Below are 20,319 nucleotides of genomic sequence, written 5' to 3' on the forward strand. Positions count from 1 at the left end.
CGTAGCCAAGTTGTCTTTTAAGCATTCCTTTATTAACTTCTTGTTGCAGGATAGAAATTGTGTACAAATGTCCATTAGTCTGGTGTACATTATTCTCCAGCCCCACCAGGAGCAGCCTTCCTGCTGCTCAGCCATCTTCCTACTGTCACACCACATCCACCCAGGCACCCAAGCATTCCAAACATCACAGTCACACCAACATTCCACTCTCAACACTCACACTGGCTGAGCAGCTAGGAGATAGGTAACCAGGGATAGATATGATAACATAAGCAGGATATAACATGATGGCTAAAAATATTTGCCATAAATGTTATATATGATGGATTTTCTGTGATTGTTCATGGGCATACAAACTTATGTTCGAGTGTTCTTCCAGGTGATTGAGAACATAGAAGAGGAGATACCTGTACCAACATTCCAAGAAGAAAGGATACTAAATGCTGAGGATTTGCCAACTCTGGAGACAGAGGTAAGAAAATGCTCAGTGTTGGTTGTTTATGCCACTGCTTTTACCACAATCACATTCCTTGGTGTTAATTACAAAAAAACGGAGTACCATCAAATAGATCTTAATGGTGAAAGACCTCATTTACATCTGACATGGATATAGTTGTCTGTAAATTTCTTGCCCCACAGACTTAGTGCATAATGCCTTCACACTTGTTAATTTGTATATATTTTTTCAGTTTGACTGTGTTAGATCTGGGGGTCTCTAGTTGGCAGGGTAGGTACCTCTGTCCAAGTAGGGACCCTTGCTTCTAGTCAGGGAAAGGGGGATACACTGTTAAGATAACCCCTGCTCACCCTCTAGGTAGCTTGGCCTGAGCAGTCTAGGCTATCAAAGGCAATGTGTAAAGTATTTGTACCAACACTCACAGTAACACAGTGAAAACACCACAGATTTACTCCACACCAGTTTTAGAAAAATAAGGTATCTTTACTAAAAACTTCACAAGACCAAATACTACAGAAAAACCAACATACAATTAAAAAGGTTACTTTAAAGATAGTTCAAGAGTTTGCAGAAAGTACTCCAGGATGTAAAAGTCAGTGTCCCGCACAATGCGACTCTCAATGCACAAAATGCGACACTCTCGTGCCCAACAGTACCTGTAGTTGCGATAAGGTTCCAAAAAGCTATAACAAGGAAGATGGGAAAGGCGATGCGATACTCCTGAGATCTTGGGGAGGCTTTGCAGCAGCCCTGCTTCACGCAGCAGAGGTGGATGCACCGGCTCTGATCTGTAGGGGGAGGATGCGATGACTTTGGCTTTCGTTGCGTAGGTTTCTTAGGGGGAAGCTTCACGCACAGGTACGATGCGACGATCTTCGATGCGGCGCGATGCGCGGCGCACCGCTGACTTCTGGCGCTGCAACCATCGATGCGTCGCGGTGCGCAGCGCGGCGTTGACTTCTGGTGCCGCAACCCTCGATGCGTCACGGGACGGGACTCTGCGTCGACACACGCAGCGACTGGATACTTTCACGCACCGGCAGTGGTGCGGCCCGCAAACTGGTTCTGCGGCGACCCTCGCAGCGTCGGGAATCTTCACGCACCGGGACGATGCTCGACGCACTCGGCGATGCGGGGACTCCGGGTGCTGCGATGACGCCGCAATGAAATTCTCCTCGCACTCTCGTTCTTGCGACTCGCAATCGGATGATGCGTTGGGTACCAGTTACTCTTTTTCACGCTTCTGCTTCCCAGCTCCCAAACACAGCAAAACGACCTCCTGAGGCCCCAAGACTGGGCAAGCACTCCAAGGCAGGTCAGAACTCCTTCAGCAGAGTTCCAGGGGAGCTGGTGGTGAAGTCCTTTTGTTCCTGGGACTTCTGAACAGGGAGCCAGCTCTTCTCAGGCCCTTGGAGATCAGAATCAAAAGAAGGGGACACAGCAAAGTCCTTCCCCTCTCCTTGGCAGCAAAGCAAAACAGCAAGCAGGCAGTCTTCTCCTCTTCAGTTCTTTTCAGCTTTCTCCTTGGCAGAGGTTCCTTCCTAGTTCCAAAGTGATCTAAAGTTCAGGTGGCTGGGGTCCTCTTCTTATACCCCTCCAAGTCTTTGTCTCTCTTTGTTTCAGTGGGGGGATTCCCCTGCTCAAACCGGTTCCTGGGTGTGCTCTGCCCTGGAGCACCTGGTTCCTTTCAGAGTGAGGGGCAGGGTTGTTAGACGCTCAGCAGGAGGTGGAGCCTTCTTTGTGCTGGCAGAGGCAGAGTCCTCAGCCTGGCCAGCAGGGGGTGGAGCCGGCATTGTGCTGGCAGAGGCAGCCCTACTCAAACCCAGGGGCTACTCCTCCCACCCATTTAAAGCAGATCTCCCTATTCACCCTGCTGCTGACTCATCCAGACTCCTGGAGCCACCTAGCCCATCACATGACACCAGTCAGCCAACCAGCACACAGGCACACAGGAAGGTTAAACAGGAGAATAGCTACTTTCTAAAAAGTGCTATTCTCACACAGTGCTAAAAAGATGTATAATTAAATTCTGAACGCAAAGATACCAAACTTGGATTTTCTATCTTGCCCTTATGGGAAGATAGGCATGTAAACAACCTCCCCCATTCTGTCCTATGGGCAAGATAGCCTCTCAGTAGTGGAAAACGAAAATGGCTGTAATTCACTACCAGGGCATGTTACACACCTCAGTACATGCCCTACCTTTCAGATACACTGCACCCAGCCCAGGGGGGTACCTAGGGCCACCATAGGGATGCCTGACATGTACAGAAAGGGAAGGATAAGGCCTGGTCAGTGGTTGCACTGGCCAGGTCGACATGGCAGTCCTGGACTGCACATAGGCACTGCAAGCAGGCCTAAGATATCATTTTAGGGCTACTCCTGTGGGTGGCACAATCAGTGCTGCAGGCCCACTAGTAGCATTTGAATCACCAGCCCTGGCACACTCAGTGCACTTTACTAGGGGCTAACAGGTGAAACAAATATACCAATCATGGATAACCAATCAATATAACAATTTATACAGAGAGCATATGCACTTTAGCACTGATCAGCAGTGGTAAAGTGCCCAGAGTCCGATTGCCAACAACCACGGGTCAGAAAAAATAAAAGAGGAAGAAGCAAAAAGTTTGGGGATAACCCTGCAAAAAGGGCCGTTTCCAACAGACTGTAAATGAAATCATTCTCAACATTCTTTATTTCGACTTCTTGCCAGCCCATCCCTAATTGTAATGAAAGAGGCATTTCAAAAGTGCTGTGAACAAAAGGACACAGGTTATTCATTTGTTTTCTGCTTGAGTGGAGATCTTGGAAGCATAAAAACATAATTGATGCAAATAATGATGTCTAGTCTCCACTAGAGTGCACTTTCACGTTGCTAATCTACACCTGCACCATGCCCCCATACGGTATTCATAGGCCCCAGCTTAACTCTTGCTCCCACTCACCTGTTATGCTGCACTGCCAATCAAAAACCTTTTTATGTCTCGCCTACAGATAGGTTTTATGTAATGCTCCGAATTTGGAGCCTGCCATTTTGGAACCGTAAACAAGTGAAAACCCCAAACAGCTACTACATCATGTTGTTTGTGCATGCACACATGATCCCGCATGTATTGTATTACAGTATTTATACGGCACTTACTATCCCTTTGTGGGGCGCCTAAGCACTTGCCTACATGAGTAGCACGCTACAATGTGTAAGGTGTGTGGTTAGAATGATGCTGTCTTAGATTTGATCCCATGTGGAAAGCGTTTTCATGTTGTATGTGATGACCAATGAGGTGCGGCTATCGTGTTGTGGGTTACAGTGCATAGCAAAATGTTGGATGATGAAGTGTGAGAGACAAATGTGCAGCTCTATGGTTTTCAGTATGCTGGTAGCTTAGAACTGATCTGCCGGTCCCTTTATGGTATTTCATATGATATAGTCTGCTTAGCTGGTCACTGAACTGGGTTGTCCAATCTCAGATATTGTGAATAGCTATGGTCCTGAGCTGGCATGATTGGAGGGAGAGAGAAGTGGAGAGATCTGTTGAGATGGGCACTTTTATTACCATATCCATATCTGAATGTCTTTGTGCTATATAAAGAAGTTGTCGAATTGTATGGATATTTGAGATCTCCAGTGGTTGACTATATTAAAGTCCTTTGAATTGTCCTGCAATGTGTGACAGAGCTCTTCAGATATTGTATGCCTGTTTATTTGGTGATTGCTGTTTTTTGGCTGTACAGCGCTGTTGATGGACACCGCTAAGTGTGACGTTTTCTTAGTAACCCTCGAGACCCGAATAACTGAAACTACATTTAATTGGATTTTGACCTACATCACTAGAGTATCAGTAAAGAATATATTCCTTACCCACATATCTCTTAGAAGATATATAATTTTTTCCTTGGAGAGTAATATATTGCTTTAGATTTTGATCAGTGCATGTACATCATTCTGCTGGTCCACCACGGTCTCATTGCTTATGCTGAACAACATCGGCGAAAAACATTGGTAAAGCGAACATCTCTGCAATGGCAGCAAAAATGCGAAACCTGTTGCCTTTGCTAATGCTTGTTTTAATTCAGCTTCTTGTCCATTTTTGATTCAATGTGGCCAAATGTTAGATTTAATCACCGCTCTCGCAATCATTTAATTGTTCCATGGTGAAGTTCCTCTTGTTTGATACTGCCATTTTATCTCTGAGTGGTTTTCTCTGCGTTCCTGAATGATATAATGGTAATTTGTTCCCCTGTTTTACTTTATAATGGTATTTTTCCTACTCTCTGAAATATTGTATCGGAACATTTTCAAAGGCTTCCTCTATTGTGGGAGGCAAGAAAGAGAGGAATGTAGGGGGAAAGGAGGGGTTTGATTTCATTCAATCTCCTTCAAGGTCATTTACAGAGTGGTCACATGGGCAAGTGTGGTACTTCACGGACAATAAAGCCACCTCCTGCCAGGGCATTCCTCAAATGAAGAAACATAAAAGGGCCTACTCATAGAGGCATTTTGGAGTAAATAAAGTACTTCCCCTGTTTTGTGCGCTTTGTGAGTTGGACCAAAAACATTTCAATGGAAAATCTTTATATAGAGGTATTACAAATAGAAAGGACTCTGCCCTCTTGGCACTTTTACTATAGGACATTGGACGTTTCAGGACCAATTCCAAGAGTCATGTAAGAAGGGTATGTAAAAAAGTACCCTGGCAGTATTACTTCTTATATTCACAAGTGCTTTTGTGAATTGGCCCCTTTATATCTTACACCCATCATGTAAAGAGGCACACCTGCTGAAAAACGTAAGGAGCTCCATTGAGGCTAAAGGCAGAAACTGAATGGAAGCAAATGTAAAACAAAGTATGTGGCCAGGGACGTAGCTAGAGCTTGTGGCGCCCGGGGCTAACCCTCAGATTGCCGCCCCTGGGGAGGGGGGGGGGGGGGCGGTTGCTGGGGAAAAAGGACGGCAAGCACTTGAAAGAGGACCGAGAGACACGTAGTATCGCCGCTAATAGTTACCTCGATCATGCAAGTTACATGCACATACATGACACGGTCCAAGGCTACACAGTTGAATACACTGGTGACTGGCAGTGACTGGCAGTACAAAAGAGAACACACAGACTGCATGATCTATCTGGGGACTCAGAAAAACCGCATGTGACATCCATCAGAGAGCTGCGTGAACAATTACCTGGTAATCCCCTTCACACAATGCAAACATGCACATACATGACACTGTTCAGGGATCCACCATCTACAGCTGACATTAAATGACCATTCATCATGGTCCCCCCATTAAAGCAGTGCACTTTGTGATCTGCATGGTACATGTTCTTTGCAGCAGGCATATTAACCCTCTGTGCTACCTTTCCAGGAGTCAACCCTTCCACTAGACAAAACTCGGATCTCTCTCTAGGAAGAACATTAATCACCGAAGTTATCATGACATTTTTATTGTTTCTGAAAATTGCTGGAGGCCAGGAAGGTGGCAGCAAGTTTTTTTTAAACCATAATATACTTGCAAACACTACGCACCCACCCGAAATAGGTACCCAGTGCGGTCACACCGTTTGCACCGCCCTAACCTGCTCAAGGTTCATGTGACCTCAGTGACAGAGTCACAGTGACTGGATCACTGTTGCTCTAGGGTGTGCTGCTTCGTAGGCCTGCCCGCAAGACTGGAGATGAACTTCAGTATGGATTGTGGTGGACAGGCCTTCAAGGTTAACTCACAATTAACACCACTAGGGTACCCCTGCTTGTGCTAAGACATCAAGCCTTCTAGGATCTAGTGGGGCCTTGTAAGGTCTAGCATGGGAATATGCTCCCTCAGTAGAGTGGTCTGGTGGACTGGTCATGAAGGCTGAACTCAGTTCCCCAGTTCCAAATTCGACAGCTCTGGCCATAGTGCCACATCCTCTCCCCCACTGAACACCATACTGCCCCACTGAGAGAAACTCGCACTGCCTTCAGCTACAACCTAATTGTGCCCGCTATAAACACTTGGATGTGGCTCAATTCAAATTATGCACTTGATAAGAGTAATACGCTGCCTACAAAAAAAAAGTAAAAGCAAACACTCATAGGGAATGCAAGATTAAGTAAAGCATGTGAAATATAAGCAGACACAACATGGTTACCTTAACGATCTCTCACTCACTATTCAGAAATCAGTGAGTGGTTTTACCTGAAAAGTTAAGGACATTACTACAGGGCCCTGAAGGGAACCGTTTCAATGTCCATTGCTTATATCCTTAATAAACGTAAGCAGTATGGTTTAAAAGACCACATCCATTAACAGAGCCAAGGTACACATTTTGTTTTCCAATCCATCCATCAACCAGGTATTGCAGTCCCTACGGGAATGGTGCACTTCCCCACCTGGGGACAACAATGCTGTTCAAAGAAAGACGAGAAAACAAAAGTAGCGCTTCACTGCAAAGTCTGTAAAGTGAGGTTCATGAGTTTGGATGTGAATAATACCAAACTGGCCACTTTGCAATCACTCTGTCTTGCTTTATTTAGTTATGTATTTATTTTTCATATTTAAAACCTTCTATTTCTGTCCATCCCGCTGCACTTCTTTTTTGGATCCATTTCGCAGGGAAGCAACTAAATGAAAGAAGGAAAGAGGTTGTGAACCGTTTGTTCAAGTTATGGTTTTCAGTAAGTGAGGAGCAAGACAGAAAGAGAGGGAATAATAGGAAGATGGGGTGTGGGGGGACAGCTGCCAGCACAAAAAAGAAGAGGACATTGCCCGAGTCCTATTCCTTCTCTGCCCGTCCCCGAACGACCACGAAAGCAAGCCGAGCCTTATCTGAATGCCTTTGTCCGCCCCCAAAATGGTGCCGCCTGGGCCGGACTGCACCCCCCCCCCCCCAGCTACGCCACTGAAGCCAATGGGCAAAATGCCCTCTTACAATTTCATTTAAAAATCTCCCACTCCCCTCTTTGAAAATGTTGGCATGTATGCAGTGTTTAATTTGAGCCGATGGTGGTCGGTATGGGCCACGTTTTAAGAACTAGCACTTATTTTTCAGACATTGTGCGAGAGGTAGGGAGGGTAAAACACACACACTGTAAGCAAAAAGGAAGAGAAAGATGGGAAACCTGTAATTGATGTTTTGACTGATCATAAACTAGCTCAAAGGTTTATTATGCCTGCTGCAAAGAACTTATGTCATGCAGATCACAAAGTGCATATAATGTAAATAGGTCAGTGAGTTACTGCTATTAAAAGAGACATCCTTTCGTTACTTGAAGTTTATAAGTTAAAATCCTAAAATAGAGCAGTGAATTATTAATTGTCATCGAAGAACTGCATGCACACTGCAAAGTATAGGTTAGAGCATAGGTTAATGTTGCAAAAAGGATTCATTTGGGTTGAATCAATTCTTATTATTAAAGAGAACCCCTAACTTTGGTGTTCCGTTTTCAGTTTGCACTTCCCCAGACCAAGCACTCTTTAACTATATGTCACTCATACACCTTGTAGTCCTCTGGCTTATGTAACATTTCCTATATGCTGATTAACACACGTATGATTGATTGTCCCTATGCAATGTGTGTGATGCAAAGTGCTCAGACACCCTACACAGGCATGAGTGGCACTATATAACTCATTAAATGCGTCTGAAAAAGATTGGTTATCGAGACTTGAGGGGCTCTGTTAAAAGGTGGTGGGGAGGAAATCCTTAGTGGAGGTGGAAATCACCTTCACCATGGATGGGGGAGACACCAACAAACATTGTCACACATGGTGCCACAAGCACTAAACCGGCCCTGGACACAGATCACACCTTCCCACATGGGTTTGAGCAATGTGAGATCATATCGGCCTCAGCAGTGAAATCTGTGCCCTCTGATTCAGTTCATGTAATCCTCACACACTCAAGGCAGGCGGTTACCCCGAGCCAGGATTAGATTAGGATAACAAATCGGCCAGGGCACAACCAAAAAAGTGGCCCACATTTACGTATTGCCTTTTCGAAAAACAGTGGAAGTGTTGTGAAAAGAAAGAGGGCGGGTGGGGGGCATGTTTTATTAACTTTACTTGGATAAAAAAAAATGCATAGTTTAGTTCACACTGCTGAGCGCCATACATCATTGCAAGTGAGACCACACTTCTGCTCAGGCCCCCTGCCCACCTCAATCAGCATACGTTAATGGGCCGGCCCAGCAGGAGAAAGGGAGGGATATCACCGCCCATCTGCCTCTTACCTCACTCGTGACTCGCTCCAGGGTCTCTATGGCAGGCAGGGGCGAGGTTGGTTCGAACTTCTTTAGCCGCCAGACCTGTCTCCAGAGCCATCAAATTACCCAGGTATCAGCACTGACTGCCCCAGGCCAGAATGAGCGCGAGAGCGCGTAGCGTGAAGCGCGTGACGCATCACTGCTACGTCGTTCTCATCGCGAGGGCAGGGCTGGCAAAAATAAATTCATGTATTTTTTTAATGTTTCCGACGGCCGTCATTAGTAGCGCTCGCGCTACAAGAGTGATTGACGGCCCTGGAGGCTGGTCAGTGCTAAGTGCGCTCGGCGCACACTTCAAACTGGGCTGCGCCCGCGCGCGCGGCACTGGTGCCCGGTTGCGGCCGCGGCAGCCGTTATAATTTATTTGGGGACACAGTGTACCCAAATAAATTATCAAGGCCGCCGCGGCCGCAACGGGCGACCAGTGCCGCGCGGCCACCCCCAAAATTGTGCCGCCTGGGGCGGACCGCCCCCCTCGCCCCCCCTAGCTACGCCAGTGTATGTGGCATTACCTTCTGACAGATACACTTAGCAATCACACACTCACAATGGACACACTAAACACCAGGCACACACTCATTACCGATATTGTCACTAGCACGTAAATACTAGGCCTGGGCAAAAATTTCGTTCCGTTCGCGGAAATTGCGATAATTTGACATTTTTGCGTTCCGCGGAGAGCGCGAAAATGTCAAAAATTCCGGTTTCCGCAGCTTGGCGATAATTTGTTTCTTGCTCGCGCTGTAAAATGATACATTCTCGCGCGCGCGCGATCGCCTTACCTGAATCCCTGCGTTCGCCGACAAGTTTTCTTGATCCGGTCGCGTTCTCCATGAGATGTTGTATTGTTTTTAGCCATTTGCGCTGTCTCGCGACAGTTCGCGCCCGCAGTGACGTCATGCGTCGCGCGATCACGTCTTTCTTCTCGCGATCATGCACCGCGAGAACAACTCAAAACAAGATGGCCGCGCCCGCAAGCAACCACATGGGTAAGTTGGCGACCCGCAACCATGCAGAAAATCTCGCGAACATGCCGGAAAAAAACTTCCGCATCTTCGCGATATTTCTGCTTGTTTGCGATAATTTTAAACATTCTCGCGATAATTTGCGAAGGTTAATTCCGCAAATTCCGCCCACCCCTAGTAAATACTCGCTCAAAACAGATACATTTTTTCCAAGCACTCTTTCATAACAGGTGCAGTGCCACAACAGGCACAGTTTCACCATTGCTACACTTGCAGAAGGCACATTCTCAAAACAGCCACAGACAAAGAAGTTACAGTCACAGCAGTCACAATTATTGCAGGCCATGCTATCATAGCAGACACATGCTCACGCGATACCCATGCTGATTTTACAAACACTATCAGACATTTTGCTCGCACAGTAGAGACTCGCACAACAAACGCATCTTTATCGCAGACACACATCCACGACAGCGATACACTCATATCTGCCACAATTTCAAAGCAGCCAGTAGACTGAATTGTTAGTTTTGATGTGATGTTTGACAGATTTTCACATGGTTGGTCCTTTTCATAGAGGCGCGTCAGAGCCGCAAGAAGTGGTGGAATGAGTCTAAGAGGGTTTGACCCCAGCAGCAGGAGATGCATAGATTCAAAACTTTGTACCAGTTGTAGTTTAAATTGTAAGCCTATTAGACAATATTAAACACAGTTTTACAACATCTTTTCTTTTCTTAAAATTATATTTTTTATATATTAGGGTGCAAATTACTACAAATAGATTCTTCGATTTAATTATAAGAACAGTAAATGGACAGGAATAAACTACCTACATGTTAGTTTTTGCCTAATCAGAGATTCTATTTTGTCAAGCATTTAAATGATAGGCTGCAATGGGGCAGGATGAATAATACGACATAGAGACATACATGTAGGTAAATTGACATTAAAAGGCACCATAATAAATAGGCATCTTGGAGACCTGTTATGAGAAAACAGAGGTTGACATTCCACTTGTAGTGTAATCAGTGCTTTCTACCATCATCAGGACAAACAATAGGTCGGAACAACATATAAGTAATCATATTGCTGTGAAACAGATTCAATTAAACACATCAGTAACTACCGATAAGTATTCCTAAATGTACATATATCTCTTTAAACAGTGCTTGTTATGTTTGTTTGTACATATAACTTTCAAAGCTCCTTTTTCTTTTTCAAAACAACAAATTAGCAGGCACAGTAAAATAATACCTGAATGATGTGCCTGTAATCGGGGATCAGGGATCTAAAACAATAAGGGGACATTAATTTGTGTGCCTTATGTGAGAAGCCGGTTGCTATGGTGTATTTAGAAATGCAAACATTCAGTTGGTGTGGGCGTTTTGGTGCTTGCATTGGTTGGAGGAGTCAGTCGCTAAGGTGAAGTCCTAGTGACATTCTGTGAGGGAGTTAAACAACGTTGGGCTGGATGTGGAGTGACTCAAGCTGTGGTTGTTGTTATTGCAGGTCCAGCAGCTGCAGGCAGAGTATGATGTTGCTGTCGTTCGAAAGCATCACCTTCAAGAGGAGCTCTACTCCCACCAAGAGCGGCTTCAGGCAGCTCTGGATGTGCTGAAAAGGTTTGCTCCATGTACACCCCACAAGACACTAGGCTGCAAAAGTGCCAACTCTCCATTTAAAAAACAAAGCACAATGTTTTAATATGCAAGATGATTTGCTTATTGTGGGAGTGACCAGTGTAGGCTGCAGTTGACTGTGAAAATGAACAAGCAGTCACAAATGTTGCTTATGATTATAACATAACATGGAGAGAGGGGAGATGATATTCTGGCAGCATATTGACAACTAAAACGTGCTGCCAGTTTCAGGTGAGCGTCACAATAGGAAGAAATGCCATTCGCTACGTACCCGCATTTTTAATATAGCTCATGTAACAGTTGTAATCCTGTCTGAGTACCTCGCGTGACATGGTGAGTGGGGGTTCAGGGATCCTGCGTTTAATCAGAGATACGCACTTTTTTCTTTTTCATTTATTGGTTCAAGTGTTCACTTAGGTGGGACATTTCACTTTGAGTCAGCCTCTGGAATGCAAAAGTTATTTACAAGCGACTGTTTAACTTAACCTAAACACAGTTTGCTTATTTATTTATTTATCATTTAGCGCCATCGTTGTGACCAGCGTACACCACGATGTGGTTTCACAGCATTATCCAGATAGTGGAGAATATCGGATAAGAAGGTAGCAATAAGGAGGTAGATCTAAATAACCTTTGAGAAGGCTAGGTAGTCCTCAATGTCTGATCAAAGAGTTTGAACAGTGAGTAGCGAGGGTGGAGAAACAGTGTCCATAGATCTGCCTCTTGTACTCCCGCTGTCTGATCTCCAAACCCAGCCGTGTGGTCTCCTGGAAAACCATGGCCGATCATAGACCTGTCTCTTTGTTCTTCTAGATCCCATGGTCTCAGCATGGATTGGGCTGGCTACACTACCAAACCACACCACGGGCAGAGCTTTCAGTGACAGACTCTGTGTAATCAGTATCCATCGCTAGCCTTGCAAGGTAGTTTTAATTCTGTTACTCCTGCTGAGATGAAGAAGGAGGTGTGCTGAATAGAAAGATGACCTTGGCCCAGGTTTACTGGTCCAGAGCACAGGCGTTTGCACTTGAGTGGTGCTTTGTCAAATAAAGTGCAACACTAGTCAACGGCTACACTAGTCAACTTTTGCGCCCAGAAGGAATTATTGCTTCGCAAGTTGACTCAAGCAGACTGCAAAATGCCAATATCTGCAATTGGGCGGAAATAGTGAAAGCCCCTTACAATTCCATACAATGCCTGAGCTACTAAAGTAACAGCCTGGCTTTGCAAATCAGTTGCAACAAATGGGCAAGTGGAATATCGTGGCTGCACGTAGACTTTCTAGTGGAGTGTGTACCTCGAATACAAATTTCACACAAAATGTAACTCACTGGAATATGTGGTGTGGCACAACGCTTAACGTCATGTCAAAGTGGCATTTTTGGGTGAAGCTCAGCCAATGACCTCAATGACATTTGACATGTCTAAAAATGGTACATGCAATTTATTCTACTTTACCCAGTGCAGCACTATAGATTTTCACACAGTGCTCCACTGCCTGATTTCGAGTAAATCTAGCCCTGGTCCCTTTGATAATTTTGAGTAGCCATATGTTTATGGCTTTGCAGCACTCTTGTCCTGTAAGCTCATTGCTAGTAAAAATATGGAACTTTTGGAAGATTGAGACGGCCAACAACTTTCTTTTGGCGGAATTTGTTCTGAATGTTACATAAACTGTAGATCAAAAGATTGAGGGTCAAGTTTACTACAAAGTCAGGCAACGCAGTGCGGCAAACAACATTGCTGTGTTGCTTTGTCTGTAAGGAAGGAGCAGGCATCGCCATATCTACTAAGATATGGCACTGTTGTTGTCTCCCATAGTGCCGGCACACTTTAGGCTGCCTTGCACTGCAAGGGTGTGTTCGTGACATCTTATGTACTGGAAGGGTACTCTGCTACTACAAAATATTAACCTTGGTCATAGTTTAGAACTATTCCAGCTTTGCATGTGTGCTGCACCGTACAGCACACATTCAAAGTTTGGAGAAAAATACTTTTCTCTAACTTTAAGCCTGCCCAAGGAGGCAGATTTTTGGGTGCAAAGCTCTGTTTACAAATGTTAGAAGATAAGGCGTTTTGTCAAAAAAAAACAAGGGTGGTTGCATAAGAGCACACATGCCTCAACAACGGGATAGTCCCTTCATGCAAAATAAGTAGAGCAAAGCTGTATTTTGTATTTTGTGTTACTTAAATAATACTGAAATAATATCACTATCACTTGATCAGCAGAAAGGAGCACGTTTGATGCACTGCTGCCTCCCAGAGACAAAGCCTTTTAGCATTCCAGTGAGCAAAGTCAGTGCCTATGTGCCCAATAAACAGTCAGAGCTCGGCAGATGGTCTGCCCCCTCACCTTCTGCTTTTGATCCTTTTTCAGAAGTGGGCTTCTCCTCTGACCTGCTCAGTGTCCTCATTGAAATTCGTCTAGAATATTGTTGTACTGAAATAGTTTTGTGACACGTTTTTGTAAGATTTCGAGCCATTTTTTACTTTCAGAATTTGCCATAGCAACCTCTTCTTTCTAGCGTGGTGTATTTGATCTCTTATGCCAGAGAATCAGTGGACATTGTTAAGCCATTGGTTTAGCAAAGGCTATATGAAATACGACCATTTTCAACATCTTTTCAAGTGGGGAGGTGAAAGCCTTTTTGTGTGAGTTCAAGGAGCATGTATTTACCACCTCCATGTCACACTCATTTTACCTTGCAAGGGACCAGTTTGCCTTTGTACTATCTCTCTCTGTCCTGGTTGGAATATAGGGGCACATGCATCAGGCAAAATACTGGTCGCAAACGGGCAGATTCGCATAATCGGTCCCTTTGCCACCGGTATTTAGCCATTTGGGATCCATCAAGCCCAAGCCCGATTGCAAAATAGGTAATCGCTAAATTTGCGATTACCTATTTTGCAAATGCATTTAGGGAATCGCAATTTGCGATTCCCTAAATGCAATGCAAGAAGCAATCTGATATTGCAACTTAGCATTAAGGAATCGCAAATTAACACCAACTTTAAGTTGGAGGTAAACTGCAATTCCTTATAAAATGCTGGAAATTGCATTTTTTTAAGTGCCATGTGGCGCATGTGTGTACACATGCAACATTTTGGGGGTGCGTCAGCGTGGCCTTTAGGCTCCCTAGCACCCTTGAAATTGCAATCGCAATTTGCAAGTACCTGTTTGGTACTCGCAAATTGCGAATGCTGTCCCATTCATTCCTATGGGCCTCAAGGCCCTAAGGAATAAATGGAAAGGCATTCCCTATTAGCCTACAGCAATTTGCAATTCGCTATTAGGGATGTGTAGGAATCACAATTTATTGTGCGATTTCTATATGCACAAGGAATTGCGAGTCCTTAATAGCGATTCTTTAAAAATTGCTAATGAGGAATCGCAATTCCTTACCTTCATGCATGTGCCCCATAGTGAGTAAATCTGTGGCTCTGGTATCGAGATCTCGTTACCCAGTAGCCCCGGCCAATCATGTACAGAATTTTATATGTCACCCACTGCTCTCCCTTGGCTTTGTAACTGTTTTGTTGAACAACTTATCTTCTGTTTGTAGCTCATGACATATATGGGATGTTTGTTTCTATATTTTCCTTCTTTCATATATTTCGGCTTCAATTTATTGATGGGATGCAAATCAGGTTCACTAATATAAAACCCATGTTCTGTCCCTTACTGGCATATTCTACTTATCAGGAAAATGCTTCAATGAGTTTCTGCTGGAAAAGGAACTCATTCTCAAGTGACAAAACTAGACACAAATCCAACTTGAGAGGGTTTCACAAGTGGGGGCAGGCAAAAAAAGGCCCACTACTCTTCGCCAGTCAGCCGGACACCAAACCAGTGAGCTGTTTAATATCCACAATTGAGTAATTGCTACCAGCCAGAAAGCCCCACATATACCTTCAATTTCTCACCTCCTGTAATGTGAAGATCAAGAAACTATTGATCACTATCGAGGACACCTTCCAGAAAAAAAACCGAAAATCGCCACATTGCACCATTTAGGATCTAGGTGTTTGTGACCTCCACAACAATGAACCTTCTCTATGTACTTATAGCATCAGGAAAGCTCAAATTGCCAAGCATGCAAGGGCAATATGTCAATACCATGTCTCCAAACATTGTTAAGTTTATGCATCATTCATACTGGGTCCATCCTGAGACCAGAACCCAAAGAGCTCGTCAGCTACTGTCCCAATGTCATCCTCTGCTTCCCTAACAAGATCATGCAGGTCACAGTGATGTGCCAGCTTCAGGACCCTGTGAACGCAAACAACATCCTCCTTGATGGTAAGGTTGATGCAGTTAGTTTTTGGGTGCCATATCCCCCAAGGATGATATCAGTGAGCATCTCCTTGACTCAGGGCAGCCTGAAGTCCTGATTCTTCTTAGCCTGTTGGCAGCATTATGGAATACAGCATGTTTCTCTACACCTAGAATATTGGGTGGATGTCTCAGGCTTAGCTATATAGTGGCCCTTTTATGGAACCAATTACTTCTTTTACAACCCATTCAATAAATTAAAATCACAAGCTTACTGATAGAGATTTCTAGCCATAGATTGCTCACCTTTTGAATATTCCCCCGGGCACCAGACTGGATCTGGAAATTCTTTAGCAGTCTCCTGCACGCTGGCAGTTGGTGCTGATAGGTCTGCTTCGACGTAATTCTGTGCAGATATGATTTGTGCTGGCCCTATTGGAGCCACTCATGCATGCTTACATCAGTTTCTTTCTTTCTGCACCAGCAGACACAGAACCAGAACTTCCCTTTGTCTCATTGAGAGCCATTTACAAAAATAGTCAGTAAATCCAGTGTTCAAGGGACTATGTCACCTCCCAAATGTAGAGGCTTTAAATCCGCGAAACAACCATTACAACTCAGTCATTACAATGCACTACCTTTAAAATGCAGTCATTACAACGCAGCTGTCTTTACATTGCATGCCATTACAACGCAGTCATTACAACGCATGTCACTACAACACATGCCATTACAACGAATCCCATTACAACGAATGCCATTACAACTCATTATAAGAAAAGTATTGGGGATTTTTTAGTTTTAGGGTGGGTATGGGTTTTGAATACATAGGGATAGTATTTTTACCCCTACACTATCCAACACTTACCCTATTGTTGCACTCACTGGAGTGGGAATAGTAATATTTTTACCCCTACACTATCCAACACTTACCCTACTCTTGCCCTAAAAGTATTATTCATTGTAATGGTATGCGTTGTAATGGTATGCGTTGTAATGGAATTCGTTGTACATGTAGTTTCTAAAAATGTGTTGTGAGGGCATGCGTTGTAAAATCATGCATTGTAATGGAGGCTGCGATGTAAAAACCGCGTTGTAAAGGCATGCATTGTAATTGTTTGCGTTGTAACATCATATATTCTTTAAATCCTGTGGGGAATGTCGCAATCAAATGTCTTTTATTGACCCGCGTGTGGTTTGCATGCAGTGCCTTGGGTCGGGCAACGATTCTAAGGTCTTTAGTGATGGTGCCTCGATGTACGCTAATGCATTTGGAAACAGGGAATCAAAACTCTTTGTGGCAAAGCACCACAAATCCCCACAACCAGATTGGTTGAGGTCCAAAGGTGGGTCCTAGTCCTACTCCTGAGGTCGCTCCTGCAACAGGTTGTTTTCATGATCTAAGTCCTTGCCCGAATCCAAAAAGAAGTGCAAGAAGTTCAAGCAGTACTTGGGCCTATCCCTCCACTTTTGATCTCTCAAGAAGGTGTGAGGATGTAATTGTGATTCCAGGTTGCTCTCCCAAAGTTGCTCTACTTCAGAGTTGATTCCGACCCTTGTTTCACAGCGATGGAATTTCTAGGGCTGTAGGAGATGACACAGCAAATACATGGACTTCCGCGAGGCCATGCTGTGACTTTTTTTGCATGTTACCGGGCCCTTCTGGCACACCTGCAGTCCTTAAGGACCCGAGATGCCTTCCAATATGGCTTCTGTCGGTGGTTCCAACCTTGGCACCAATTAAGGACTCCGCATTGGGTCAGGGCTCCTGAACTTCTTTTGCGACAGTTCCCTAACCAGCACTACCACCACCCCAGAACATGATCCACCAATGCTGATGTCCTCACCATTTACTCTGCACAATGACGCCTAACCCATAATGCTGTTTGATGCTGAGGCGTCACTTCCCTGACCTCAACCAGTGCTGCAAGCTCCCTTATCTGAGCCACAGCCTCTTTACCCCCTTCTGATTCAGACACTGTGCATTTATCTTCTGGAGGGGTTCATGTTCTTTATGACTTATTAGGCACAGACTCAGATATTGAGTACAATAATGCTGGGGATGACCTTGCCCAGGCTCACCTAGTGGACAACTGGTATGAGGACCCCCAGAATGCCAGTGGTCTGGGTGCTTCCCCAAACACTAGACTAGTTTTCCCCCCAGGGCCTTCCATGAAAGACAGCTCCTCCTTTTCAATGATTATTTGGAGGGCACCAGAGGTTCTTGATCTTCAACTTCTCACTCACTAAGTTAAAACCAATGTACTGAGGTGTTGCAGCCTGGCCAGTCAAGTTCTGAACCTCTACTCTCATTCAAAGAGGCTCTTATTTATACACTGTTATGTACCTGGGCCAAAACTTGCTCAGACCTACCTGTGCATCACCAGATTGCTAGACACCATCGCCCTGGTCCGATTTACCTAGCTCTCCTTTTCCAGCACCGCACTCTTGAGAGCCTTCTGGTGCAGGCTTCGGCCAGTAGGGTAAACCCAAACTCATTCCCCACTACTCCCCAGACAGGCAATGGAAGAGGATAAAGGCTCTAGTAAGCAGTTTTTTTCCACTATGAGTTTAGTCCTCCACTTAGTGAATGCCAGCTGCCTCTTAGCCCACCACTCTCATGCTTTGTGGGACTCCATGGCCCAAGTATTGCCCATGGTCCCAGGGAAAGCCCAAACCATAATTTCTTAAGCCACTCAAGATGGTTTTGATGAGGCCAAGTTCACCATCTGCTACAGTCTGGATACTACTGACTCCGTCAGCAGGGCTATTGTTCATTCGTAGGCATACCTGGATGCGGTCCAGTGGCTTTTCCGGAGCCGTTCAGGTTAGTCTTATGTATCTGCTGTTCGATGGTTCCTGACTTTTTCGGGAAAAGCATTTGTGACCCTGGAGCGCTTCAAACATAGCGAGGCCACAGGATCTCTCTGGGCCTTACTGCTCCTCTGTGTCAGCTGAACTTGGCTATAGTAGGGGCTTTCAGTACATCCCCAGCAGGTGGAACAATCTCCCCAGCTTTTTCATGGCTGCTGTACCCCCAGGAGAGTGCAACAGGATAGCATTCAGCCCAGCTCTCTGCTACCCCTACCAAGGTCTTTAGCGTGCCCTCGCCAGCTCACAGCCACTCAGTCAGAGGGATGAACCGAAACTTTCTCTTAGGGTGGTAGGTGATTACTTCAGACAGGTGGGTCCTGCGAATTGTTCAGCTGAGTTACTCTTTATCATTTCTCAAGACACTGTCGCTCCTTCCAGCATCCCCTGACCAGCTGACAGAGGACCATCTGTCACTCTTGCAGCAGGAAGTACAGGCTCTGTTGGCCAAAGGATTCATACAGAGGGGGCTGATGTGAGAAATTGGTTGTTTTCCACTTAACTTCCTTGTGCTGAAAAAGGATTGGACCTACGCCCCATTCTAAATCTTCATCCTCCAGTGCCAATCTGTGAAAAGTGAAGTTCAAGATGCTCATCCTGGGACAGGTCTTGTCTACTGTCTACCCTGGAGACTAGGTGGTAGCGCTAGTCCTGCAGGACGCTTATTTCCATATTCCCATCCTGTGGGCCACCAGGCATTACCCGGGATCCACAGTATGCCACAAGTATTTTCATTTTGCTGTACTCCCTTTTGACCTTATTGTCACAGAGCTCCTGAAATCCTTGGGGTTCACTATAAATGTTCCGAAGGCTCATCTGACTTCTTCTGAGATGCCCCCCTTCATCAGAGCCATTCTGAACACAGTGCAGTTTCACAACTATCCCTTTTGGCAGAGAGTCCAGGACATTCGAGCTATGGTCTCTATGTTTCAACCTTTGTCCTGGATCTCAGTGAGGATGACTCTGATACTGATGGCCTTCTGCATCTTGCTGACCACGCACGCCAGATGGCAAATGTGAGCTCTGCAGTGGGATCTAGCATCCTAGCGGGCACAGCACCAAGAGGATCTTTCCAATCTGCTCCAGATTTCACAGGAGACTGCAAAAGATCTTTAGTGGTGGCTGAGGGACCACAATTAGATCATCGGCAGAGCCCTCTCCTTACCTTACCTGGAGCTCACAGTGGGGACCAATGCATCACTTCTGGGTTGGGAAGGCCATCTGGGAGAGAAGATCAGAGGTGCCTGGTCTCTGGCAGAGGCCCGGCTCCTTATAAACCTTTTGGAACTGCAAGCTATCCACTTGGCATTGAAAACCTTCCAGCCCTCCATCAAAACAAAGTTGGGGCAGGTGCTTGAGGACAACACCACGGCCATTTGGTACTGCAACAAGTCAAGGGATTTTTTTTCTGGTGACACACCACCTGGTGGGTTCCCTGAACTCCAGTCCAGATGAACTAAGCCATCGATGCCTTGTTGATCACAATGGCGGGTGCATACAGAAGAGGTGCAGGGTCTTTTTCGTGAGTGGGTAGAACCCTGGCCCAATCCTTTTGCTGCTGCTGAGAGCACACAATGGCAGCAGTTTTGTGTGTTGGAGTTTCCAAGGCGTCTGTCACTGGGAAACATGTAGAGTGGAACTTGAGACTGCTGTACGCCTCTCTGCCAAAGCCACTCCTGTCCTGAATTGTGAAGAAGATTAGGACTGACTGGGCCCGAGACATCTTAGCGGCTCCAAATTAGGTACAGAGAGTATGGTATCTCAAACTCCTGTATATGAGCAGCTGTCTTCCGATCAGGCTGCTTCTTCAGGACGAACTTCTGATACAGCTACAGCGTGGGGTTCTGCACCAGAACCTGTGCACCCTAT

At 45.3% G+C, this 20,319-nt stretch overlaps 1 protein-coding gene across 1 annotated transcript in view; it reads left to right on the forward strand.

Moving 5' to 3' along the window:
• Positions 1-20,319, forward strand: part of LOC146817397 (dynein axonemal heavy chain 5-like) — a 1,608,734-nt gene that overhangs the window by 1,272,881 nt on the left and 315,534 nt on the right. The window contains exons 82-83 of the mRNA XM_085609634.1: positions 380-472; positions 11,176-11,288. Coding sequence (XP_085465760.1) covers positions 380-472; positions 11,176-11,288 — 206 coding nt within the window. The remainder of the gene's footprint in view (positions 1-379; positions 473-11,175; positions 11,289-20,319) is intronic.

The sequence above is a fragment of the Triturus cristatus genome, chromosome 6 (genome assembly GCF_964204655.1).
Source record: "Triturus cristatus chromosome 6, aTriCri1.1, whole genome shotgun sequence".
NCBI lineage: Eukaryota > Metazoa > Chordata > Amphibia > Caudata > Salamandridae > Triturus > Triturus cristatus.